At 42.0% G+C, this 26,515-nt stretch overlaps 1 protein-coding gene and 3 pseudogenes across 1 annotated transcript; all 4 read right to left on the bottom strand.

Moving 5' to 3' along the window:
• Positions 1 to 1,401: 1,401 nt before the first annotated feature.
• Positions 1,402 to 2,957, bottom strand: LOC121436072 (annotated as a pseudogene).
• Positions 2,958 to 12,681: 9,724 nt separating this feature from the next.
• Positions 12,682 to 14,246, bottom strand: LOC121436067 (annotated as a pseudogene).
• A 9,327-nt stretch (positions 14,247 to 23,573) lies between these two features.
• Positions 23,574 to 24,497, bottom strand: LOC121436062 (annotated as a pseudogene).
• Positions 24,498 to 24,799: 302 nt separating this feature from the next.
• LOC121436056 (vomeronasal type-1 receptor 48-like) lies at positions 24,800 to 25,738 on the bottom strand. Its single transcript, XM_041635660.1, has one exon. The coding sequence runs from the start codon at positions 25,736 to 25,738 to the stop codon at positions 24,800 to 24,802; it is 939 nt and encodes a 312-aa protein (XP_041491594.1).
• Positions 25,739 to 26,515: the final 777 nt, after the last annotated feature.

Raw genomic sequence — 26,515 nt, 5'->3', positions numbered from 1 at the left:
TTTGATGGTTTCCTTCGCTGCCTAAACTTGGCTGTCCTGAAATGTGATCTCATTTAAGCTTTCTTGAACCTCCAAAATGACATGATATTTTGTCACTCTGAATTTAAATACTGTGTGTTCCACCCTCTCTCGGTCAATCTACATAAGATTTGTTTTTCTCTCATGGAGTTATCTTACTTTGTGTAGCAACTTCATGGTTTGTCTATGTTCCAATATGGCAGAAAAATCAAAGGAAGAGACACCCAAGCTGAAGTTTGGTTATAATTATGTGTGTAATTTCTTTTCTTGTGAAACAATGACTATTTATGACAAGAAATGTTAAATAGATATAGCAGAGGAAGTTGAAATATTGAGACCTAATAGAAGTTCTCTACAGAGATAAATTTCTTTTTTTTATTTTTTAAATTTATTTATTTATTAAAGATTTCTGTCTCTTCCCAGCCACCGCCTCCCATTTCCCTCCCCCTCCCCCAATTAAGTCCCCCCCCCTCAGCCCGAAAAGCAGTCAGGGTTCCCTGTCCTGTGGGAAGTCCAAGGAACCCCCCACATCCATCCAGGTCTAGTAAGTTGAGCATTCAAACTGCCTAGGCTCCCACAAAGCCAGTACGTGCAGTAGGATCAGAAACCCATTGCCATTGTTCTTGAGTTCTCAGTAGTCCTCATTGTCCGCTATGTTCAGAAAGTGCCACAGTCATTCAGTCCCAAAGACATACAGAGTCTTATATTAATTATCAATTGTTTTGTCTGTTAGATCAGGCTTATTATTCTCTAGCTCTTACAACTTAAATTGAACCATAATTCTTATCTATCTTTAGTCATTTGGCTTGGTACTTTCTCTCACTCAGGCATTCTCGTCTTGTTTCTTCTACATCTGGCTGGTGAATGTATCTCTGTTCCTCTTCCCAGAATTCTCTAGTCTGGTATCCCTGCCTATACTTCCTGCCTGGCTACTGACCAATCAACATTTTATTAAACAAATACAAGTGATGGATCCATACAGTGTGCAAAAGCATTATCCAACAACAGTGGTCACATACTTAAAAGTAGAATGGGATATCCCTGGTCATGATATGTAAGAGCCTTCTCACAGGACTCACTTAAAGACTCATTGGTATGTATATATAAATTCATATATAGAGAAAGATAGATACAAAGCAATGTTATATATCATGTATCTTACATGTATAATATAAGATATACATCTTACCACATCTCCAAGGGCATGTGGTTTAATTTCCTGTTACATATTTGCCACCACATAGCATAAAGTAAATAATTATAATAGAAAATACACAACTTTATATTTTCATGTACACCAAAGCACATAGGTAGTATGCAATCATTGACAGCTCTAATGCCATCACATTGGCTCTTTATAAAATAACTGCAAACATTGAATATTTAGACATTTATCAGCCTCTCATACAAGGACATGAAAAATGATCTATATGTTTTTAAGTGCTCATAAATACCAAAGGACAGACAGTGGCATAGTTATGGACGACAAAGAGATGGATACAGTAAAATGTTGGATCATCCAGGAACATAGCTCTTGATGAGGAGACAATGCTGTCCAGAATGAACACCAGCACAAAGACACTCAGGAGCAGCAGGACGGTCCAGGTGGCCCTTGGCTCTGGAGATGCTTTTGGAGAAAAGTTTGTGATATGAAGATGCTGGACCTGCTTCTTGTGCCTGCACAAGAGAGTCGGCATGTACCCACTGGAGAGGGCCATAAGATTAATAAGAAAGGCTTTCTTGAGAGCCAGCAATGTGGAAAATGTACTTCGCATGATGTAACTCATTGGTAAAGATACTAGAATTTGGTATCATACATATAGTTACCCAAAGTCAAAATGTGTGTTGTCGTATTAGACGCTAAGAGGTGATTGCCAATGGACCTATAAGAGACACTCATGGGTAGAAGAGCAAAGAGATGTGAAAGAAAGATTTGTTCTTGACCTTTGCTAAACAGGAGCTTCTGGGACTGAGGATGATAGCCTGGAGCTGGTGGTACACAGAGCAAGACCCTGAAATTCTGTACAAGTAAACAAGGAATTGACATATAATGTTCCTGTCCCTGCCAGGAAATAAAAATGTCTATGGCTATGACTGCAGTGATCAGAAGCAATAATATGTGGATAAGGGCCACGAGATCAATAGGCAGGTCATCAATTACTTGGATGACATATTAGTTGACTCAAGTATACTTTACAAAGAATTTTGATTATGCTTGCCTCTGTAGTAAAGTCTGTGGTTTGGTGAAGACAGAGGCAGTCTGGGGATGCAGTCTGAGGGCAGGATCACCCCTTCAGTTTGAGTACTGGTAGAGGTAAAAGAGCTCTCTAATAACTGGCACCCTGCTTCTCTGGTCTTCAGCATTAACCCCTATATACGCCTCTGGGTTTATATTATTAATACCAATTAGAATTCATACTGCAGGTGTTCTTCTCTTTCCCTGTCTTTCTTATCCATCTAGACAAATTCTCTCACTAACACCACATCCAGCCTATTGAATACCAGAACCCGATGATCCTGCTATCTCTATATGCTGTTGTTATAGATGCTTATGCATGGTCAATACCCATTGCTTTGTGTAAGCTGAGATATTACACTGTGGTCACTGTCCTCTCACACATGGACAAGAAAAGGCCAATGATATCCTTTTCATTGCTGATGAACACAAAAGGACTGACTGTGGCATAGCTATGGCTCACATGCAGCAGAATAAAGTAGTATATTGGATCATCTTTGAACATATGGTTTGAAAATATCATAAAGCTATCGAAGATACACATGAGCACAAAGAAGCACAAGAGCAGCAGGATGGTCCGGGATGCCCTTTGCTCTGGTGATGCTTTTGGAGAAAAGTTTGTGATGTGAAGATGCTGGACCTGCTTCTTGTGCCTGCACAGCAGAATCAGCATGTACCCGCTGGAGAGGAACATGATACCCATAACGACAACTTCCCTGAAGAAGATCAATGAGGACATTACGTATGTCATTGGAAAACTGAAATGTACAAGAGAGCAGGATTCAGTAACATACAGTAGGTGGTCTGAGGTCACATTAGGGGTCTTAACCACGGAGATGAAAAGGTAAGTGGAAAAGGATGAATAGAAGGAACAAAGAGCAAACAAGGACCACAAATTGTGACATGGGGATAATTTTCTTTTGAACTTTGCTAAACAGGAGTTTCTGGCGCTGAGAGTGATGGCCTGGAGCACACTCAGCAAGCAGGTGCCACAAACAGAGAAACCCCTTAAAATTCTGAATAAGAAGAAAAGAGATTTACATGTGATGTCATCCCATCCATGATGAAACATGAAAATATCAGCAGCTATGATGCTCGCAACCAGCAGCAACAGAAGGTGGATTACAGCTAAGAAGCCAATGGGCAAGTCAATGAGTCTGGGCTTGTGCTCACTACTGAGTGTGAAGACATGGAAGAGGAGAAGGACACTGTTAGTGAGATCCCAATGCTTATCTCAGAGAAGACAGTGTTTCTAAAGTTAGTGTAAGTGTACAGCTTTCTGTTGTGACTCATCTTATGTGGTCAAGAAGCACAGAGTAAACCTTGTGGGAAAAAGCAAGAGACCCCTCATCCCAAAAGCCTTGACCATGAATCTGAACCCATGCTATCACCTTGGAAATACATGACCAGTTGAGCTCAGTTCATCCTTCTGAATTGGAATCCTCTATGTCAGCTCTCCCCAACCTCAGAAGACTCCCATTGTCCCCTTTGTCCTAGTGCTTTCCCTGTGTCGTGTTTCTCTGTCCTTTGTGAGGCTCCCTTGCACATGGGCATTCATGGAATCCAACAGCTGTACATCACAGCACACACTGCCGTCCCCACTGCTGCTGTGAGAGCATCCCCATGAACTGTCCTGTTCTCCCCTGCAGAGTTCTCATCGTCGGGGTCACAAGCAGCAGTTTTGTGTGAATATGAATTAGGAAGACTACATAAACTAGAAATGCTACCTACCTGAGGACAGAAATGCCCATGGGCTTGACATGGACAGGATCATTTATTTCAGTGCCCTCTTTGTTCTGTTCCTTTACTACCAAATATTCTTTTTTTTAAATTTATTTATTTATTAAAGATTTCTGTCTCTTCCCAGCCACCGCCTCCCATTTCCCTCCCCCTCCCCTAATTAAGTCCCCCCCCCTCAGCCCGAAAAGCAATCAGGGTTCCCTGTCCTGTGGGAAGTCCAAGGAACCCCCCACCTCCATCCAGGTCTAGTAAGTTGAGCATCCAAACTGCCTAGGCTCCCACAAAGCCAGTACGTGCAGTAGGATCAGAAACCCAGTGCCATTGTTCTTGAGTTCTCAGTAGTCCTCATTGTCCGTTATGTTCAGAGAGTCCTGTTTTATCCCAGGCTTTTCCAGACCCAGGCCAGCTGGTCTTGGTGAGTTCCCAGTAGAACATCCCCATTGTCTCAGTGTGTCTTAATAAAGTTTTATTACAAATGTTGTGAATTGTGATCCCTAATAGACTACTTCAAATTCTCCCTGTGACCTGCCATTGTCTCAGAGTGTAGCTTTGAGAACTCTGAGGCTGAGTTCCAGTCACCTCCTCTAGATCATGTGGACAGACATGTTCCTGTGTCTGGAATACTTCATGAGTGACATGCAATGAAGTCTACACCCCAGGCATGAAGTGTGTCCAGCACATGATGGTCTCCGTGAAGTGTTGGCTGATGCCTTTCTCATATATGCCTTATGCATGTAGTATTGGAGAATGAAGGCAGCTCTGTTAATGCCTGTTCAGCTCCGTCCCTACCTGAAGTGAAAAAGACAGAAATGAGGGAAGAAAGCGAGGGCAATGTAACATCTGCACAAACTTCGACAGAGCTCCAATGTGCTTTCCTTTTTTGAATCCTGCTGTTTCTCTGCTCTCCTTGACCATGTTTAGTACAAGCAAGTTTTTAGTCACTATCAAAATATTAGGCACACACAGATTCTAATTTTTTCACATTTAGTATGAGAATTCAGAGTGGCTCTAGGTGAATTCAAACAGAACTACGATTACAATACCATTCCATCATGTGGTTCCAGAGGAAAGAAAAACCCTTAGCATTCTGACATCATCTCTCTGGCAAGTGAGTGCTGTTATTTCTCCAGACTCAAAGGACATGAGTCTAAAATTTCTACCAAGCAGTTTGTGAAATGGTCTGCTGGCAGAATGTCTCTAATAGAACACATGTGTTTGATTTCATGTAGCATCATCCATACAGAGCAAGTGATGCAACAATAAAGGACATGTGTGGTGGTGCACGCTGGTAGGCTCGTCTTAAGGGATAGAGACAGGAGGATGACAACTTTAGACAGTGGATATGAAAGCTTGATCCCGAGTCAATCCTCAGAACCCATGCTAGGTAGAGAGAGAAACAACTCTACAATGTTTTTCTAGCACACATGAGGGCACTAACATTTTATAGTTTGTCCAGTGAGATGGCATTAAGAGAAATGTCATTTTAAAATTAAGGTTATAGGATGAAGCTATTGTATAATACTTTAGACCATGTGACCATAGCATTTGATATTAAGAGGAAGAAAACATATTATAATCCATAAACATACGTGTTCATTGAAGAATTCAGAATTGTGTTAATTGTCAAAAATATTTTTTAAAGACAATTTCCTAATATAAGAAGTTTATAGTATCACAAGAAAAGTTAATAGATTAGCAGATAAATAGACTGGGTATTCTATATAGCAATAGTATCTTGGGTGAATAGTTAGATTAAATTATTTCCATTCAATTGGGAATGGTCCTATACCATATAAAGGTATTTCTCAGGTCCCAGTCAATGGTGGAAAAGGGAAGGAGGAGAAATATCACTTTTCCCAAAGTAAAGAAAAATAATTTTTGTACACATATGTTGTGTACAGAATGGATTCTCTTTTGATGAACCTGGGGAAATCACAGTGAAGTGGTAATAAAGGTTCCATGAGCCTCCAAGTGGTGACACGTAACACACTGTCACCAGTCCATGATGACCTCTGTAGACTTACAGAATAAATGCTGTGAGTGCAAGCATGTGTGTTTGTGTGTTGAAATACATGCACTTCATGTTAAATAACGCATGCACTGAAACGCTCTTAAAGTCTAGCTTGAAGGGGCCAGGGAATGGCCGGGGAATGGCGCCAAGGATAAGAGCACTTATTAAGGAAGCAGAAGATCTGAGTGTGGGTGTCAACAACCACATAAAAAGACTAAAAAGACTAGCGTGGGAGCTGGAGAGAAGGGTCAGCAGTTAGGAGCACATACTGCTCTAGCAGAGAACACAGGATTAGTTCCCAAAATCTACATCAAGAAGCTGACAACTGCTTCTGACTTCATCTTCAGGTGATCTGATGCCCTACTGTAGACATCTGAACACATGTGAACACAGATGCACGTAATTAAAAGTGAAAAAATCTGGACTGCAGAGATTGCTCGGAGTTCAATTTTCAGTAGCTACATTGAGGCTCACAACTGTCTATAACTGTAGGCCCATTCGATCTGATGCCCACTTCTAATGTGCAGATGTACATGCAGACACCAATTCCATACACTTTAAAAACATACATAAGCAAAAATAAAAATCTAAAGAGAATCTTGTCTGAAACATACACATTTTAGCTTTGGTAAGTAGCATGTTATTCCTTTGAAATACCCAGGTTTCCTTAGTTCATTTTAGCTCATGAAAAGAAAGAGGAGAGAGAAGAGCGAAGAGACAGAAAGAGGCATGGGTGAGAGGAAACTTTATTCTTACACAAATATCTCATTGTCAAAGTCCTGTGTGCTGTGTTTCATTACTATACAACCTGAAGTCCATTGTCACTTCAGAAACCACATCCCTGAAACCTTAAGCTCTTCAGAAATCAAGGCAGGGGCAGAGGCCTTGAACCTTCAGTGATAATATCAACATCTTGTCTTCAAGGAACCCTGCTTTGAAACAACAAAGAGAGCTTTTCTGGAGGTGGAATTCCACAGCACCAAGACAAAGTTCTCTTCCTTCCTACAAAACACAGACTAAGGATGGGGAAAAGATATCTTATAATAATGGGTACCAGATTGCCAGGGACACACAACTCCCTCGAGTTACATCTACGTCCACATTTTGTGGGACACACAATTGCATTCATTCAATTTCTACATCAAAGCAACATGGTGTCAAATTCTCTACATATTACAAAGTAAGCACTGCAAAGAAAGATGATGGAAGCTTGGCTAATGTGTCACTGCTATAGAGAGCATTCTCAGAATTGTGCACCCTTCAGGAAACAAGCTATGGGGTCTCTCATAGCCTGTCCTCCCGTCCCAGACCAGGCACTTCAGTACACATCTGCCCAGCTCAGCATGGTCTTTGTGGTCAACCGAAAAAACAGATATTCTATGATCTCAGCAAGGTGATTTAAGAGGCACTTCTCAAAATAGAACTTGCAAGGAAATATGCTGAGATAGCTCTGGGAAGGCCTCTTCTATCATGCAAAGAGAAAGGGTTGGTGTTCTGAATATAAGCACTTAAGTAACAGAGAAATGATGGGGCTTTGTGAAATAGGTACCAGGAAAGAGGCCACATTGGGGAAGAGAATGGAGAGGCTTAAAGGACAGAAGAGAAGAAAAAAAACCACACCTGGATGAAGAAATGTCCAGAAGGATCCTGAGCATTTCCTGCTAGAAACAGCTGTGAAGACTTCAACTGCTAGGACAACAGAGCTAGAATTCCCTCCCTGTACTGCACAGAGTCAGGAAGTCATGACTGTAGAATCCGCATCATTCTGTCTTTACCCAAATCGTAGACAACCTGAGATCATTGACATCATTAAATAGACCTCAAACCAGTGACAACAGGTCAGGACAATGACCTGATATTGTGATCTGGAGAGAAGAGGAGATTGGAAGGGAAGGAAAAAATTTGGGATCCCTAGTGCATGATGGTGGCCTACTGCATCCAGGGAGAAGACAGTCAGGAGTAATGGCTGCTTCTTCCTCTATAGCTATAGCATATATACAGCCCACCCATCATCTGGTGCTGAAAGCAAACAGAGCATGGTTTATGTCAGGGCTGAGGGATACTTGTCCATCCTTATTTTTATGGAATATGCTCTTGATTTTGCCATCACATATAGCTCACCTCTGCTGTTTTTATCTAGATTTAAATCTTCTGATTTAGCCAGTGCTCTCCCTCTTTGCCATCTATGGCTAATTCCTAACAACTAGCCGCTAGTTCCACATCCTGACTTCAGGTTTTCATTTAATTAACACAATCTCAGGTTTACACTATGATCAAAATCCAGCAATGCACCCTTAGCATGTGGTCATCGTTCTCACCCCTGCTGTGAGACATTACAAAATGCATGGGGTGGTCTGGAAAGGGAAACTGCTCCTGCTTCATACATGTGGGCTTAGGAGGAGGTGAGGCCAGTATCCTCTGTGTGTTGCACAGTCGACCTGCAATGCTGGAGCTATACTAGAGAGATGGTTGGTGTATCAGGAGAGGCAAACCATCAAAAGAAGAATCCAGCTCTGTGTTCAGAGAGAACATGAAGTATATCAACATGAGTAATAGGATGAACAAAATCCTAAGAAGTGACAGCTATTTCTGCAAATCTGCTGAAATTAGCCTTCACATTTGTTTTTGTAATTAAAATGATTACAGGTCTTCCCAGGGCTAAAGCCAGCAGCCAGAATGTTCACTAAGTGTTTGCATACTCCTCCAGAAACTGAAGTAGGGCAGCTTTCCTTTAGAGTGAGAGAGAGAACTCTGCGGAGCCTGGCCACAGATGCCACTCTCAGCTCTGGGAAACTCACCTGGGCTGCAGAAGAACCTGCCGTCCTGACCCTCCACACAACGCAATCACCGCAGAGACTGGCTTTCTCCCTAAGTGGCTTTGACCTCCTTGTCACATGCACTGTGGGTAACAGTAAAAGTATGGAGGTATGACTTTATCTCTCTAGAAAAAAAGTGCAGTTTGAAAAATATGAAAGCTATGCAAAGAGCAAAGGAAATAAATGAGATAGTCTGTCCCATCGGCATCTCTGAAGAGAGGAAGGACCATGAATTTACCCTAGGAGAGAAATTGGAAGTGATTTTTATTTCAGTTAATAGAACATAAAGATTGATTCCCCCAAGCTCTGCACTTACCAGTTCCTGGTTCCTCAGGGTCCATAGAGATCATCATATTCTCTCTGTGCTGTATAGTTAGTTGTCTGCAGTTTCTCCATGGTCTCCTCCACTGACATTTTTTTAACTTCCAAAATCTGGACAGAGACCAACACCACCAGTTGGCAACTTCTGAAGGTGAACTGAGGAAGAAAAATATATGAGAAAACTTGGTTATATACTTTGTTGTAGTGAGACAATATTCTTTAAGACATTAAATTGGGGATAGATTCATTTCAAAAGATCCTGAAATTATTTTTAATTACCCTATCTACAGAAGTCACTTATAATACTCATATTTGGGATATGACAACCACACATGCTAAGAGGGTTTAATTGAAATGTAAAAAGAAAACATCGATTCTCTTTTTTTACATATAAAGTGCACACATGGAACATGCATGCTGACACAGCTAGTCAATCTGAAATTTTACAATAAGAAAAGGAATACAGGCTTAAGATTAATGCAATGTAATTGGAAGATTCTAAATTACAGAGACAAACATCCTTCACTGCAAATCCCTCATTTGTGCAGTACACAGTCCCCTGTGCTGAGGGGCTGCCAGAGCTCAGCATCTCCTGCAGATGCTGAAAACCTCCCTGAACCCACCGCTCTTCCTCTACAGCCTACTTAGGTCCCGAACAACTTCCGAGTCTGCACTGTGTGCAGAGCACTTACCCAGATGGACATGACAGGGGAGGTCTCTGCCTGAGGAGATCCTCTGTTCCGCGCAAAATAAATGCAATGCAGATATCAAAGAATATTTACCACTTTAATGTTAAACTTACAGAACCGAAGCTCCAGCGTAGTACAGGAGGGAGGGAGGGAAAAAAATGGCCGAGCTGCCTCTCAGCGCGCCCATTTATTGGCAGGCCTTTGCCCGAGGCAAACCTCCCCCCCCCCAAAGGGGGTAACTTAACCCTAAAATCCTCACAGGCTTGGGTTACTGGTGCCTTTAATGCCCCTCTGAAACCTGCAATTCTAATGCCTGTGTGTGAATAAGATCCCCTTGGGGCCCTGAGGAACATGGCATCCCTGGTGGGAATTTGTCTGTCTGTTAGTTTTACTCCATTGCATCCTAGAAAACATCAAACTGAGGTGGTGGGGCGGGTGCTGGGCTCAAACTTTCCTCATAAACTCCCATGACACATCTGTCAGAGGAGTGCCAGGGTCACATCACATAGGCGACCAAACTTGGCTCATTTTTAACTTCATATGTAATTGGTCTCTACCAATTTCAGACTTTTTAATTTCTCTGCATTAGCATGAGGGGTTTGGATGCTCCCATGAGTTGTCTGTGACTCTGAAATTCCCATACGTTTCCTCAAAGCTCTTAGCATTTGCCATTCCATCTGACACTCAGTGTCGGTGCTGCTCTGATGTGTGATTGTGGTGTCTCATTGTGTGTTTCATGCTCTTCACCCAGGGGCATGAAGTAATACTAAACCTTTCCCTTGCATATTTTCCATATGGTTATTTTGGGATTTTTTAATAAAAATATTCTTTCTTTTTGTTTTTGGTGTTGTAGTGTTGTGTGTTGGCCTGGACTCACTCCTGTCTCTCATGCTGTCTTTGCTCTCACCTCCCTCCTGTTTCCGCTTCAGGGCTACAGACAATGGTCCGAACGCTGTGACTCACTCAAAGTGTACACAGGATATGGAACAGACCTCCGGTCTTTCTCCTCCCACTCAACTCTAGGTTTGAATGGGTGCCTCACACTTTTGCTGGGTGAATTGTTCCTCTGAGTGTGTGCTAAGCAGTGTGACTTGTTTCACTGAGTGTATGTTCACCTGTGTGAAGTGTTCCTATGTATGTGTAAGCTGTGTGAAATGTTTGGGTAAGTGTGTCCATCTGTGTGAAGGATGTTCTGAGTGTGTGCTGGGTTGTGTGATGTGTGCCTCTATGTGTGTTAAGTTATGTGAACTGTGTTTAAGTGTGTTGGTCTGTTTGAAGTGTGTCTCTGAGGGCGTTGATCGTGTGAAGCGTGCCTCACATGATAAACTTTGTTTATGACTCTTTATACTCTTTATGATCTCCTCCCAAACCTACGTTTATCTAACAGTATGACCCATTTAGAAGTCTTTTGTTTCAGAATCTGTCTTATTGTGAATCTGTAAATCTTTACTATCCAGGAACATTATTGGTTTTGCAGTTTTAAATCACTAAGCATGTTAGAATTTAAGCTATGACATTCACAGGTCAAAAACAGATATTGCAGGCAGAGCCGCTTGTGACTGAATCAGATGTGCCTCTGAAATGCAGAGTGACAGGCTGCTCTGGATGTTGGCTCCAACTCTCTCCAATTCCAAAATGGAGAACGTACAATTTTCCACTAGCTCAGGGGCCGCTAGGTAGGAGCCACACTCAGCACTTTAACTCTGAGACTGAGTGTGCAGCTCAGAAACTCTTTTCATCCAAGTTACAGACAAATCTGACAGGCAGAGCACTGTGCAGCCTGGAAACATCTCTCTGTAGGGCAGAAGAAATCTGCCATGCTCTCCCAACTGCCTAAGCCTGATCCCACAGTCTGCCTTGGCGGAAAGCACAGGCATGGTCTCAGAGTACTTTCTTCACGATTCGGTCAAATAAAAGCCATTGAAATGTTTTATAGCCAGAGTTCACGCTGGCAGCACAACCCAGGAAGCTGTATTTTAAAATTGCACAGTTTTTTTTTCCTATTGAGGCAGAGTCAGTAAAAATTGTCTGCAGCACACTCTAGCAAACAGCAAAAAGCTGTGTTAACCTCTCTCTCCTTTTTTTAAAGCCCTCTCAGGTTTTTAAGTGGATTTAGTCCATCATGTTGGGTGCCAATTTGTAGAAGGAACAGCAGGCTGCCTTCCTGCTGCCCAGCTCTCGGCTGCCTGGCTAGCTTATGCTCTGAAATACAAACACACAAATTGTATTTTTTTAAACACTGCTTGGCTCATTAGTTTTTATTTATTAATTAACCAATGAAAGCAAAAGATAGAAAGAAGACCCACCTATATCATTGGCCAGAGAGATTGCTCAGTAGGCAAGGATACTGCTTTCTAGAACACTCAGATTTGATTTCCTTCTCCTACAATGGGTGGCCCACAATGGCCCATTACTCTAGCTCTAGAATATATGATAACTCTGACAACTATGGACATCCACATCCATGTAGACACACAGAAACACACACACATGTACTCACATGCACGCAAACACACACACACACACAAACACACACAAAGAGTTAAAACTTAAAAATAAATTTTTATTTAAAAATTTAAAAGCAATGTATTAACTCAGGTCAAGTGAGAATAACCTCACAGGTCTCCTTGAAACACCCATGAAGAAATAAAAACTTCACATGATATCTGAGGGCGAGGCAGTTAATTTTCTTTATATAACCAGCCATCCACACATAGTAAACAGATACAACAGAAAAACGATGATTTCATATTTTAATTTAAGGCACAGTTTGTTCCCACCATGCCACAATTCACAGCTCTGATGACAGCATATTGTTTATATTAAGGGATCATACCTATCACTGAATAATCAAATATTTATTGTGCTCCCACACATTGATCTCAAAAGGTTAATTATATGATTTTCAGTACTAATCAGCACAAAAGGACTGACTGTGGCATAGTTATGGGACACAAGAATCTTGATACAGTAGAATATTCAGCTATCCTTGAAGTTCATTATTGAGTGGAAGATAACAATGTCCAAAATATAGAAAACCACGAAGAAGCTCATGAGCAGCAGGATGATCCAGGTGGCCCATAGCTCTGGAGATGCTTTTGGAAAGAGGCTGGTATTGTGAAGATCCTGGGACAGCCTCTTATGCCTGCACAGGAGAGTCAGCATGTACCCGCTGGAGTGGGCCATGAGACTAATAAGAAAGGCTTTCCTGAGGGACAGCAGTGTGGAAAATGTACTTCAAATTACATACCTCTTAGATAAAAGACACTAGAATTGGGTACCATACGTATAGTTACCCAAGGTCAAAATGTTTGTGGTCGTAATAGACACTAAGAAGTGATTGCCAATGGCCCTACAGGAGACACTCATGGGTAGAAGAGCAATAAGATGTGAAAGAGAGATTTGTGCTTGAACTTTGCTAAACAGGAGCTTCTGGGACTGAGGATGACATCCTGGAGGACACTCAACAGGCTGGTGGTACACAGGGAGAGACACCTAAAAATTCTGTATGAGTAGACAAGGAATTTACATATAATGTTTTTATCTCCACCAGAAAAAAAAGTCTGTAACTATGACTGCGGTGATCAGAAACAATAATAAGTGGATTAGGGCCACAAGATCAATGGGCAGGTCATCAATTGCTTGGATGACATATTAGTTGACTCAAGTATAAATACTTTACAAAGAATTTTGATTATGCTTGCCTCTGTAGTAAAGTCTGTGGTTTGGTAAAGACAGAGGCAGTCTGGGGATGCAGTCTGAGGACAGGATCACCCCTTCAGTTTGAGTACTGCTAAAGGTAAAAGAGCTCTCTAATGATTGGCACCTTGCTTCTCTGGTCTTCAGCATTAACCCCGATATATGCCTCTGGGTTTATATTATTAATACCAATTAGAATTCATACTGCAGGTGTTCTTCTCTTTCCCTGTCTTTCTTATCCGTCTAGACAACTTCTCTCACTAACACCACAACCAGACTATAGAGTACCAGGACCCAAGGATCCTCCTATCTCTATATCCCGTAGTTATAGGTATTTATGCATTGCCAAAACGCACTTCTTTGTTTAAGCTGAGATATTACACTCTGGTCACTGTCCTCTCACACATGGACAAGAAAAGGCCAATGATATCCTTTTCATTGCTGATGAACACAAAAGGACTGACTGTGGCATAGCTATGGCTCACAAGCAGCAGGATAGAGTAAAATATTGGATCATCTTTGAACATATGCCTTGAGAATATCATAATTCTATCCAAGATACACATGAACACAAAGAAGCACAAGAGCAGCAGGATGGTCCAGGAGGCCCTTTGCTCTGGTGATGCTTTTGAAGAAAAGTTGGTGATGTGAAGGTGATGGACCTGCTTCTTGTGCCTGCACAGCAGAATCAGCATGTACCCGCTGGAGAGGACCATGATACCCATAATGAAAACGTCCCAGAGGATAAACAATGTGGACATTATGTATTTCATTGGGACACTGAATTGTACAAGAGAGCAAGATTCAGTCATATAGAGTAGGTGGTCTGAGGTCACATTAGGGGTCTTAACCATGGAGATGAAAAGGTAAGTGGAAAAAGATGAATAGAAGGAACAAAGAGCAAACAAGGACCCTAAGTTGTGACATGGGGATAATTTTCTTTTGAACTTTGCTAAACAGGAGTTTCTGGGGCTGAGAGTGATGGCCTGAAACACACTCAGCAAGCAGGTGCCACAAACAGAGAGACACCTCAAAAATCTGTATAAGAAGAGAAGAGATTTACATGTGATGTCGTCCCATCCTTGACGAAACATGAAAATATCAGCAGCTATGATGCTCGCAACCAGCAGCAACAGAAGGTGAATTACAGCTAAGAAGCCAATGGGCAAGTCAGTGAGTCTAGGCTTGTGCTCACTACTGAGTGTGAGGATGTGGAAGAGGAGAAGGACACTGTTGCCTGAGATCCCAATGCTTATCTCACAGAAGAAAGTGTTTCTAAAGTTAGTGTAAGTGTCCAGCTTTCTGTTGTGACTCATCTTATATGGTTAAGAAGCACAGAGTAAACCTTGTGGGGGAAAAGCAAGAGACCCCTCATCTTAGACAGCCTTGACCGTGAATCTTAACCAATGCTATCACCTTGAGAATACATGACAAGTTGAGCTCAGTTCATCTTTCTCTATTGGAATCCTCAATGTCAGCTCACCCCAACCTCAGAAGACACCCGCTGTCCCCATTGTCCTAGTGCTTTCCCAGTGTCGTGTTTCTCTGTCCTTTGTGAGGCTCCCTTGCACATGGGCATTCATAGAATCCAACAGCTGTGCATCACAGCACACACTGCCGTCCCCACTGCTGCTGTGAGAGAGTCCCCATGAACTGTCCTGTTCTTCCCTGCAGAGTTCTCATCGTCGAGTACACAAGCAGCTGGTTGTGGTGAATTCGAATTAGGAAGACTGCAAAAACTAGAAATGCCACCTTCACAGGACAGAACTTCCATGGGCTTGCCACGGACAGGGTCCTTTATTTTAGTGCCCTTTTGTTCTGTTCCTCTACTACCAAATATTCTTAATAATGTTTTATTACAAATGTTGAGAATTGTGATCCCTAATAGACTACTTCAATTTCTCCCTGTGACCTGCCATTGTCTCAGAGTGTAGCTTTGAGAACTCTGAGGCTGAGTTCCAGTCACCTCCTCTAAATCATGTGGACAGCCATGTTCCTGTGTCTGGAGTACATCATGAGTGACATACAATGAAGTCTACACACCCATCATGAAGTTTGTCCAGCACATGATGGTCTCGATTAAGTGTTGGCTGATGCCTTTCTCACGTATGCCTTATGCGTGTAGTATTGGACAGTGAAGGCAGCTCTGTTAATGACTGTTCAGCTCCATCCCTGCCGGAAATGAAAAAGTCAGAAATGAGGGAAGAAAGCAAGGGCAGTGTAACATTTGCACAAACCTCTACAGAGCTCTAATGTGCTTTTCTTTTTTGAATCCTGCTGTTTCTCTCTTCACCTTGACCATTTTCAATACAAGCAAGTTGTTGGTCGCTATCAAATATTAGTCACGCATAGGTTCTAATTTTTCCTTATATAGTATGAGAATTCAGAGTGACTCTGTGTGAATTCAAACAGAACTACCATTACAGTAGCATTCCTTCATGTGGTTCCAGAGGAAGGAAAAGCACACAAGCCAACGTGAAAGGTGAACTCCTTAGGATTCTGACGTCATCTCTCCTGCAAGTGAGTGCTGTTATTTCTCCTGACTCAAAGTTCATGAGTCTAAAATTTCTACTAGGAAGTTTGTGAAATCTTAGGCTGGCAGAATGTCTCTAATAGAACAAATGTGTTTGATTTCATGTAGCATCACCATACAGACCAGATGATGCAACCAACAAAGACATGTGTGGTGGTGCACGCTGGTAGGCTAGTCTTAAGAGGTAGAGACAGGAGGATCACAACATTAGACAGTGGAAATGAAAGCTTGATCCTGAGTCAATCCTCAGAACCCATGGGAAGTAGAGAGAGAACCGACTCTACAGTGTTTTTCTAGCACACATGAGAGCACTAACATTTTATAGTTTGTCCAGTGAGATGGCATTAAGAGATATGTCATTGTAAAATTAAGGTTATAAGATAATGCTATTGTATAATAATTTAGACCATGTGACTGTAGTATCTGATATTGAGAGAAAGAAAACCTATTAAAGTCTATAAATATATGTGTTTATTTTAGAATTCACAATTTTGATGAGTAATTGGCCAAAATATTTTTAAAGACAATATCCAAATATAAAAATTCTATAGTATCACAAGAAGAGTTAATCGATTTGCCTGATAAAGAGACTGGGTATTTTATATAGCAATAGCATTTTGGGTGAATAGTTTTATTAAACTATTTCCACTTAATTGTGAATGTTTCTATAACATAAAAAGGTATTTCTCAGGTCCCAGTCAATGAGGGAAAAAGGAAGGAGAAAGATCAATTTTCCCAAAGTAAAGAAAAGAAAAATAATTTTCGGTACACATATGTTGTGTACAGAATGGATTCTCTTAATGAACCTGGGGAAATCACAGTGAAGTGGCAATAAAGGTTCCATGAGCCTCCAAGTGGTGACACGTAACACACTGTCACCAGTCCATGATGACCTCTGTAGACTTACAGAATAAATGCTGTGAGTGCAAGCATGTGTGTGTTTGTGTGTTGAAATACATGCAGTTCATGTTAAATAACGCATGCACTGACACGCTCTAAAAGACTAGCTTGAAGGGGCTGGGAATGGCACCAAGGATAAGAGCACTTGTTAAGGAAGCAGAAGAACTGAGCGTGGGTGTCAACACCACATAAAAAGACTAAAAAGACTAGCGTGGGAGCTGGAGAGAAGGGTCAGCAGTTAGGAGCACATACTGCTCTAGCAGAGAACACAGGATTAGTTCCCAGTATCTACATCAAGAAGCTGACAACTGCTTCTGACTTCATCTTCAGGTGATCTGATGCCCTACTGTGGACATCTGCACACATGTAAACACAGATGAACGTAATTAAAAATGAAAAAATCTGGGCTGCAGAGACTGCTCAGAGTTCAATTTTCAGTAGCTACATCGAGGATCATAACTGTCTGGAACTGTAGCCCCATGAGATCTGCTGCCAACTTCTAATGTGCAGATGTACATGCAGACACAAATTCCATACATTTTAAATACATACATCACCAAAAATAAAAATAATTAAAAATCCTAAGAGAAGCTTGTCTGAAATATACATTTTAGCTTTGGTAAGTAGCATGTTATTCCTTTGGAATACCCAGGTTTCCTTAGTTCTTTTTAGCTCATGAAAAGAAAGAGGAGAAAGAAGAGACAGAAAGTGGAATGGGTGAGAGGAAACTTTATTCTTACACAAATATCTCATTGTCAAAGTCCTGTGTGCTGTGTTTCATTACCTATAAAATCTCATGTTCTCTGTCACTTCAGAAACCACAGTCCTGAAAACTTAAACTCTTCAGAAAGCAAGGCAGGGGCAGAGGCCTTGAACCTTCTGTGATATCCTCAACATCTTATCTTCAGGGAACTCTGCTTTGAAACAATAGGAAGAGCTTTACTGGAGGTGGAATTCCACAGCACCAAGACAAAGTTCTCTTTCTTTCTACAGAACACAGACCAAGGATGGGGACATGATTTCATATATTAATGGGTACCAGTTTGCCAGGGACAAACAACTCCCTAAGTTACACACTACGTCCACATTTTTCAGGACACCCAATTGCATTCATTCAATTTCTACATCCAAATATACATGGTGTCAAATTCTTTATGTATTACAAAGTAAGTCCAGCAATGAAAGATGCTACCGTCTTGGCTAGTGTGTCACTGCTATAGAGAGCAACTCAGAATTGTGCACCCTTCAGGAAACAAACTATAGGGCCTCTCGTAGCCTGTCCTACCTTCCTAGATAAGGCAATTCAGTTCATATCTGCCCAGCTAAGCATGGACTTTGTTGTCAGCAGACACAACAGATATTCTATGACCTCAGCAAGGTGATTTAAGAGGCACTTCTCAAAATAGAACTTGCAAGGGAATATGCTGAGATAGCTCTGGGAAGGCCTCTTCAATCGTGCAAAGAGAAAAAGTTGGTGTTCTGAATGAATATAAGCACTTAAGTAACAGAGAAATGATGGGGCTTTGTGAAATAGGTACCAGGAAAGAGGCCACAATGGGGAAGAGAATGGAAAGGCTCAAACAACAGAAGAGAAGAAAAAACCACACCAGGATGAAGAAATATCCAGAAGGATGCTGAGCATTTACTGCTAGAAACAGCTGTGAAGGCTTCAACTGCTAGGACAAGAGAGCAAGAATCCCCTCCGTGGACTGCACAGAGTCAGGAAGCCATGACTGTAGAATCCGCATCATTCTGTCTTTACCCAAATCGTAGAAAACATGAGATCATTGACATCATTAAATAGACCTCAAACCAGTGACAACAGGTCAGGACAATGACCTGAATTTGTGATCTGGAGAGAAGAGGAGATTGGAAGGGAAGGAAAAATTTGCGGTCCCTAGTGCATGCTGGTGGCCTACTGCATCCAGGGAGAAGACAGTCAGGAGTAATGGCTGCTTCCTCCTCTATAGCTAGAGCACATATACAGCCCACGCATCATCTAGTGCTGAAAGCAAACAGAGCATGGTTTACGTCAGGGCTGAAGATTACCTGTCCACCCTTATTATTATGAAATATGCTCTTGATTTTGGCATCTTCATACAGCTCACCTCTGCTGTTTTTATCTAGATTTAACTCTTCTGATTTAGCCAGTGCTCTCCCTCTTTGCCCTCTATGGCTAATTCCTAACAATTAGCCACTAGTTCCACATCCTGACTTCAGGTTTTCATTTAATTAACACGATCTCAGCTTTAAACTGTGATCAAAATCCAGCAATGCAACCTTAGCATGTGGTCATTGTTCTCACCCCTGCTGTGAGACATTACAAAATGCATGGGGTGGTCTGGAAAGGGAAACTGCTCCTGCCTCCTACATGTGGGCTTAGGAGGAGGTGAGGCCAGTATCCCCTGTGTGTTGCACAGTTCGACCTGCTTGCTGGAGCTATACTAGAGAGATGGTTGGTGTATCAGAAGAGGCAAAGCATCACCAAGCAGAGGTCAGCTCTCTGTTCAGAGGCCACGAAGCTAATCAACGTGAGTAATAGGATGAGCAAAATCACTAAGAAATGACAACTATTTCTGCAAAACTGCTGAAATTAGCCTTCACGTTTGTTTTTGTAATTAAAATGATTACAGGTCTTCCCAGGGCTAAAGCCTGCAGCCAGAATTATCACTAAGTGTTTGCATACTCCTCCAGAAACTGAAGTAGGGCAGCTTTCCTTTTGGGTGAGAGAGAGAAATCTGCAGAGCCTGGTCACAGATGCCACTCTCAGCTCTGGGAAACTCACATGAGCTGCAGAAGAACCTGCCGTCCTGACCCTCAACACACCGCAGTCACAGCTAAGACTGGCTTTCTCCCTAAGTGGCTTTGCCCTTTTTGTCACATGCACTGTGAGTAACAGTAAAAGTACGGAGGTTTGAGTTTATCTCTCTACAAAAGAAGGTGCAGTTTGAAAAATATGAAAGCTATGCAAAGAGCAAAGGAAATAAATGAGATAGTCTGTCCCATCGGCTTCTCTGAAGAGAGGAAGGACCATGAATTTCCCCTATCAGAGGAATTGGAAGTGATTTTTATTCCAGTTAATAGAACATAAAGATTGTTTCCCCCTAGCTCTGCACTTACCAGTTCCTGGTTCCTCAGGGTCCAGAGAGATCATCATATTCTCTCTGTGCTGTATAGTTAGTTGTCTGCAGTTTCTCCATGGTCTCCTCCACTGACATTTCTTAACTTCTAAAGTCTGGGCAGAGACCAACACCACCAGTTGGCAACTTCTGAAGGTGAACTGAGGAAGAAAAATGTATGAGAAAACTTGGTTATATACTTTGTTGTAGTGAGACAATATTCTCTAAGAAATGAAAATGGGGTGGGACTTATTTCAAAAGATCCTAAAATTATTTTTAATTACCCTATCTACAGAAGTCACTTATAATACTCATATTTGGGATATGACAACCACACATGCTAAGAGGGTTTAATTGAAATGTAAAAAGAAAACATCAATTCCCTTATTTACATCTTAAAAGTACACACATGGAACATGCATTCTGACACAACTAGTCAATCTGAAATTTTACAATCAAAAAAAGGAATACAGGCTTAAGATTAATGCAATGTAATTGGAAGATTCTAAATTACAGAGACAAACATCCTTCACTGCAAATCCATCGTTCATGCAATACACAGTCCCCTGTGCTGAGGGGCTGCCAGAGCTCAGCATCTCCTGCAGATGCTGAAAACCTCCCTGAACCCACTGCTCTTTCTATACAGCCTGCCTTGGACCAGACAACCTTCTGAATCTTCACTGTGCAGAGCACTTACCCAGATGGACATGACAGGGGAATTCTCTGCCTGAGGAGATCTGCACAGACTTGGGTTACTGGTGCCTTTAATGCCTCTCTGAAACCTGCAATTCTAATGCCTGTGTGTGAATAAGATCCCCTTGGGGCCCTGAGGAACATGGCATCCCTGGTGGGAATTTTATCTGTCTGTTAGTTTTACTCCATTGCATCCTAGAAAACATCAAACTGAGGTGGTGGGGCGGGTGCTGGGCTCAAACTTTCCTCATTAACTCCCATGACACATCTATCAGAGAAGTACCAGGGTCACATCACATAGGCGACCAAACTTGGCTCATTTTGAACTTCATAGGTAATTGGTCTCTACCAATTTCAGACTTTTTAATTTCTCTGCTTTAGGATGAGGGGTTTGGATGCTCCCATGAGTTGTCTGCGACTCTGAAATTCCCATACGTTTCCTCAAAGCTCTTAGCATTTGCCTTTCCATCTGACACTCAGTGTCGGTGCTGCTCTGATGTGTGATTGTGGTGTCTCATTGTGTGTTTCATGCTCTTCACCCAGGGGCATCAAGCAATACTAAACCTTTCCCTTGCATGTTGTACATATGTTTATTTTGGAATTTTTAATAAAAATATTCTTTCTTTTTGTTTTTGGTGTTGTAGCCTTGTGTGTTGGCCTGGACTCACTCCTGTCTCTCATGCTGTCTTTGCTCTCACCTCCCTCCTGTTTCCGCTTCAGGGCTACAGACTTGAGCCACCAGGACCCTCTGCTCACGTGTTTTATGCATCTTACTGCTGTGTGGTTTCTTTCTTGTCAACCACACTCTTGATATTTTAAAGGTTCTCTCGCATCACCTTGCTAAACACCATTCCATCAGGTAACATGCAGGCTGATCTGAACGCTGTGACTCACTCAAAGAGTACACAGGACATGGAACAGACCTCCGGTCTTTCTCTTCCCACTCAACTCTAGGTGTGAATGGGTTCATGTTCGTGATAGTCCCTCACACATTTGCTGGGTGAAGGGTGCCTCTGAGTGTGTGCTAAGCAGTGTGAATTGTTTCACTGAGTGTATGTTCACCTGTGTGATGTGTTCCTATGAGTCTATAAGCTGTGTGAAATGTTTGGGTAAGTGTGTCCATCTGTGTGAAGGATGTTCTGAGTGTGTGTTGCGTTGTGTGATGTGTGCCTCTAAGTGTGTTAAGTTATGTGAACTGTGTCTAAGTGTGTTGGTCTGTATGAAGTGTGCCTCTGAGGGCTTTGATCGTGTGAAGCATGCCTCACATAATAAACTTTGTTTATGACTCTTTATATGCTTTCTGTTCTCTCTCCCAAGCCTACGTTTATCTAATAGTATGACCCATTTAGAAGTCTTTTGTTTCAGAATCTGTCTTATTGTGAATCTGTAATTCTTTACTATCCAGGAGCATTATTTGCTTTGCAGTTTTAAATCACTAAGCATGTAAGAATCTAAGCTGTGACATTCACAGGTCAAAAACAGATATTGCGGGCAGAGCCGCTTGTGACTGAATCAGTTGTGACTCTGAACTGCAGAGTGACAGGCTGCTCTGGATGTTGGCTCCAACTCTCTCCAATTCCAAAATGGAGAACGTACAATTTTCCACTAGCTCAGGGGCCGCTAGGTAGGAGCCACACTCAGCACTTTAACTCTGAGACTGAGTGTGCAACCCAGAAATTCTTTTCATCCAAGTTACAGACAAATCTGACAGGCAGAGCACTGTGCAGCCTGGAAACATCTCTCTGTAGGGCAGAAGAAATCTGCCATGCTCTCCCAACTGCCTAAGCTTGATCCCACAGTTTGCCTAGGCAGGAAGCACAGGCATGGTCTCAGAGTACTTTCTTCCCGATTAGGTCCCATAAAAGCCATTGAAATGTTTTATAGCTAGCATTCACGCTGGCGGGACAGCACAGGAAGCTGCATTTTAAAACGGCGCAGCTTTTTTCCTGCTGAGGCAGAGTCAGGAAAAATTCTCTGCAGCACACTCTAGCAAACAGCAAAAAGCTGTGTTAAACTCTCTCTCCTTTTTTTTAAAGCCCTATCAGGTTTTTAAGTGGATTTAGTCCATCACGTTGGGTGCCACTTGGTATTAGGAACAGCAGGCTGTGTTCCTGCTGCCCTGCTCTCGACGGCCTGGGTAGCTTATGCCGCAAAATACCAACACACAAATTGTATTCTTTTAATCTCTGCTTGGCTCATTAGTTTTCTTTATTAATTAACCAATGAAAGCAAAAGATAGAAAGAAGACCCACCTACATCATTGTGCCAGAGAGATGGCTCAGCAGGCAAGGATACTGCTTCCTAGAACACTCAAATTTAATTGCCTTCTCCTACATTGGGTGGCCCACAATGGCCCATAACTCTAGCTCTAGAGTATATGATAACACTGACAACTATGGACATCCACATCCATGTAGACACACAGAAACACACACACATGTACTCACATGCATGCAAACACACACACAGACACATACACACACACAAAGAGTTAAAACTTAAAAAGAAATTTTTATTTAAAAATTAAAAGCAATGTGTTAACTCAGGTCAAGTGAGAATAACCTCACAGGTCTCCTTGAAACACCCATGAAGAAATAAAAACTTCACATGATATCTGAGGGCGAGGCAGTTAATTTTCATTATATAACCAGCCATCCACACATAGTAAACAAGTTGAACAGAAAAATGATGATTTCATATTTTAATTTAAGGCACAGATTGTTCCCACCATGCCACAATTCAGAGCTCTGATGACAGCATATTGTTTATATGAAGAGATCATACCCATCACTGAATAATCAAATATTTATTGTCCTCCCACACATTGATCTCAAAAACTTAATTATATGATTTTCAGTACTAATCAGCACAAAAGGACTGACTGTGGCATAGTTATGGGACACAAGAATCTGGATACAGTAGAATATTGAGCAATCCTTGAACTTCATTCTTGAGTGGAAGATAACAATGTCCAAAATGTAGAAAAACACGAAGAAGTTCATGAGCAGCAGGATGGTCAGGGTGGCCCATAGCTCTGGAGATGCTTTTGGAAAGAAGCTGGTATTGTGAAGATCCTGGGACAGCCTCTTATGCCTGCACAGGAGAGTCTGCATGTACCCGCTGGAGTGGGCCATGAGACTAATAAGAAAGGCTTCCCTGAGGGACAGCAGTGTGGAAAATGTACTTCAAATTACATAACTCTTAGATAAAAGATGCTAGAATTGGGTACCATACGTATAGTTACCCAAGGTCAAAATGTTTGTGGTCGTAATAGACACTAAGAAGTGATTGCCAATGGCCCTACAGGAGACACTCATGGGTAGAAGAGCAAAGAGATGGGATAGGGAGATTTGTGCTTGAACTTTGCTAAACAGGAGCTTCTGGGACTGAGGATGACAGTCTAGAGGACACTCAACAGGCTGGTGGTACACAGGGAGAGACACCTAAAAATTCTGTATGAGTAGACAAGGAATTTACATATAATGTTCTTATCTCCACCAGAAAAAAAAGTCTGTAACTATGACTGCGGTGATCAGAAACAATAATATGTGGATTAGGGCCAAGAGATCAATGGGCAGGTCATCAATTGTTTGGATGACATATTAGTTGACTCAAGTATAAATACTTTACAAAGAATTTTGATTATGCTTGCCTCTGTAGTAAAGTCTGTGGTTTGGTGAAGACAGAGGCAGTCTGGGGATGCAGTCTGAGGGCAGGATCATCCCTTCAGTTTGAGTGCTGGTAGAGGTAAAAGAGCTCTCTAATGACTGGCACCCTGCTTCTCTGGTCTTCAGCATTAACCCCGATATATGCCTCTGGGTTTATATTATTAATACCAGTTAGAATTCATGCTACAGGCGTTCTTCTCTTTCCCTGTCTTTCTTATCCGTCTAGACGAATTCTCTCACTAACACCACAACCAGACTATAGAGTACCAGGACCCAAGGATCCTCCTATCTCTATATCCCGTTGTTATAGGTGTTTATGCATGGCCAAAACCCACTTCTTTGTGTAAGCTGAGATATTACACTCTGGTCACTGTCCTCTCACACATGGACAAGAAAAGGCCAATGATATCCTTTTCAGTGCTGATGAACACAAAAGGACTGACTGTGGCATAGCTATGGCTCACAAGCAGCCGGATAAAGTAAAATATTGGATCATCTTCGAACATATGCCTTGAGAATATCATAATGCTATCCAAGATACACATGAGCACAAAGAAGCACAAGAGCAGCAGGATGGTCCGGGAGGCCCTTTGCTCTGGTGATGCTTTTGAAGTAAAGTTGGTTATGTAAAGATGCTGGACCTGCTTCTTGTGCCTGCACAGCAGAATCAGCATGTACCCGCTGGAGAGAAACATGATACCCATAACGAAAACGTCCCTGAAGATGAACAATGTGGATATTACGTATGTCATTGGGAAACTGAAATGTACAAGAGAGCAGGATTCAGTAACATACAATAGGTAGTCTGAGGTCACATTAGGGGTCTTAACCATGGAGATGAATAGGTAAGTGGAAAAGGATGAATAGAAGGAACAAAGGACAAACAAGGACCCTAAGTTGTGACTTGGGGATAATTTTCTTTTGAACTTTGCTAAACAGGAGTTTCTGGGGCTGAGAGTGATGGCCTGGAGCACACTCAGCAAGCAGGTGCCACAAACAGAGAGACCCCTCAAAAATCTGTATAAGAAGAAAAGAGATTTACATGTGATGTCGTCCCATCCTTGATGAAACATAAAAATATCAGTAGCTATGATGCTCGCAACCAGCAGCAACAGAAGGTGGATTACAGCCAAGAAGCCAACAGGTAAGTCAGTGAGTCTGGGCTTGTGCTCACTACTGAGTGTGAGGACATGGAAGAAGAGAAGGACACTGTTGCCAGAGATCCCAATGCTTATCTCAGAGAAGACAGTATTTCTAAAGTTAGAGTAAGTGTACAGCTTTCTGTTCTGACTCATCTTATGTGGTCAAGAAGCACAGAGTAAATCTTGTGAGGTAAAGCAAGAGACCCCTCATCTCAGACAGCCTTGATTTTGAATCTTAACCCATGCTATCACCTTGGAAATACATGACCAGTTGAGGTCAGTTCATCTGTCTATATTGGAATCCTCAATGTCAGGTCACCCCAACCTCAGAAGGCACCCGTTGTCCCCATTGTCCTAGTGCTTTCCCTCTATCGTGTTTCTCTGTCCTTTGTGAGCCTCCCTTGCACATGGGCATTCATGGAAAACAAAAACTGTGCATCACAGCACACACTGCCGTCCCCACTGCTGCTGTGAGAGCATCCCCATGAACTGTCCTCTTCTCCCTTGCAGAGTTCTCATCGTCGGGGACACAAGCAGCTGGTTGTGGTGAATTCAAATTAGGAAGACTGCAAAAACTAGAAATGCCACCTTCACAGGACAGAACCTCCATGCGCTTGCCACGGACAGGGTCCTTTATTTCAATGCCCTCTTTGTTCTGTTCCTTTACTATCAAATATTCTTAATAATGTTTTATTACAAATGTTGAGAATTGTGATCCCTAATAGACTCATTCAAATTCTCCTTGTGACCTGCCATTGTCTCAGAGAGTAGCTTTGAGAACTCTGAGGCTGAGTTCCAGTCACCTCCTCTAGATCATGTGGAAAGCCATGTTCCTGTGTCTGGAATACTTCATAAGTGACATGCAATGAAGTCTACACACCAGGCATGAAGTGTGCCCAGCATATGATGGTCTCTGTGAAGTGTTGGCTG

The sequence above is a fragment of the Microtus oregoni genome, unplaced genomic scaffold (assembly GCF_018167655.1).
Source record: "Microtus oregoni isolate MIOR12 unplaced genomic scaffold, Mior012 000002F_ref0000024, whole genome shotgun sequence".
Taxonomy (NCBI): domain Eukaryota; kingdom Metazoa; phylum Chordata; class Mammalia; order Rodentia; family Cricetidae; genus Microtus; species Microtus oregoni.
The sequence above is the reverse complement of the archived record's forward strand: the minus strand, read 5'-3'. Positions and strand labels throughout refer to the sequence as shown.

Coding starts and splice junctions, on each gene's coding strand:
- LOC121436056 (XM_041635660.1), bottom strand. CDS start 25,738: ATGAGTCAGAACAGAAAGCTGTACACTTACTCTAACTTTAGAAATACT.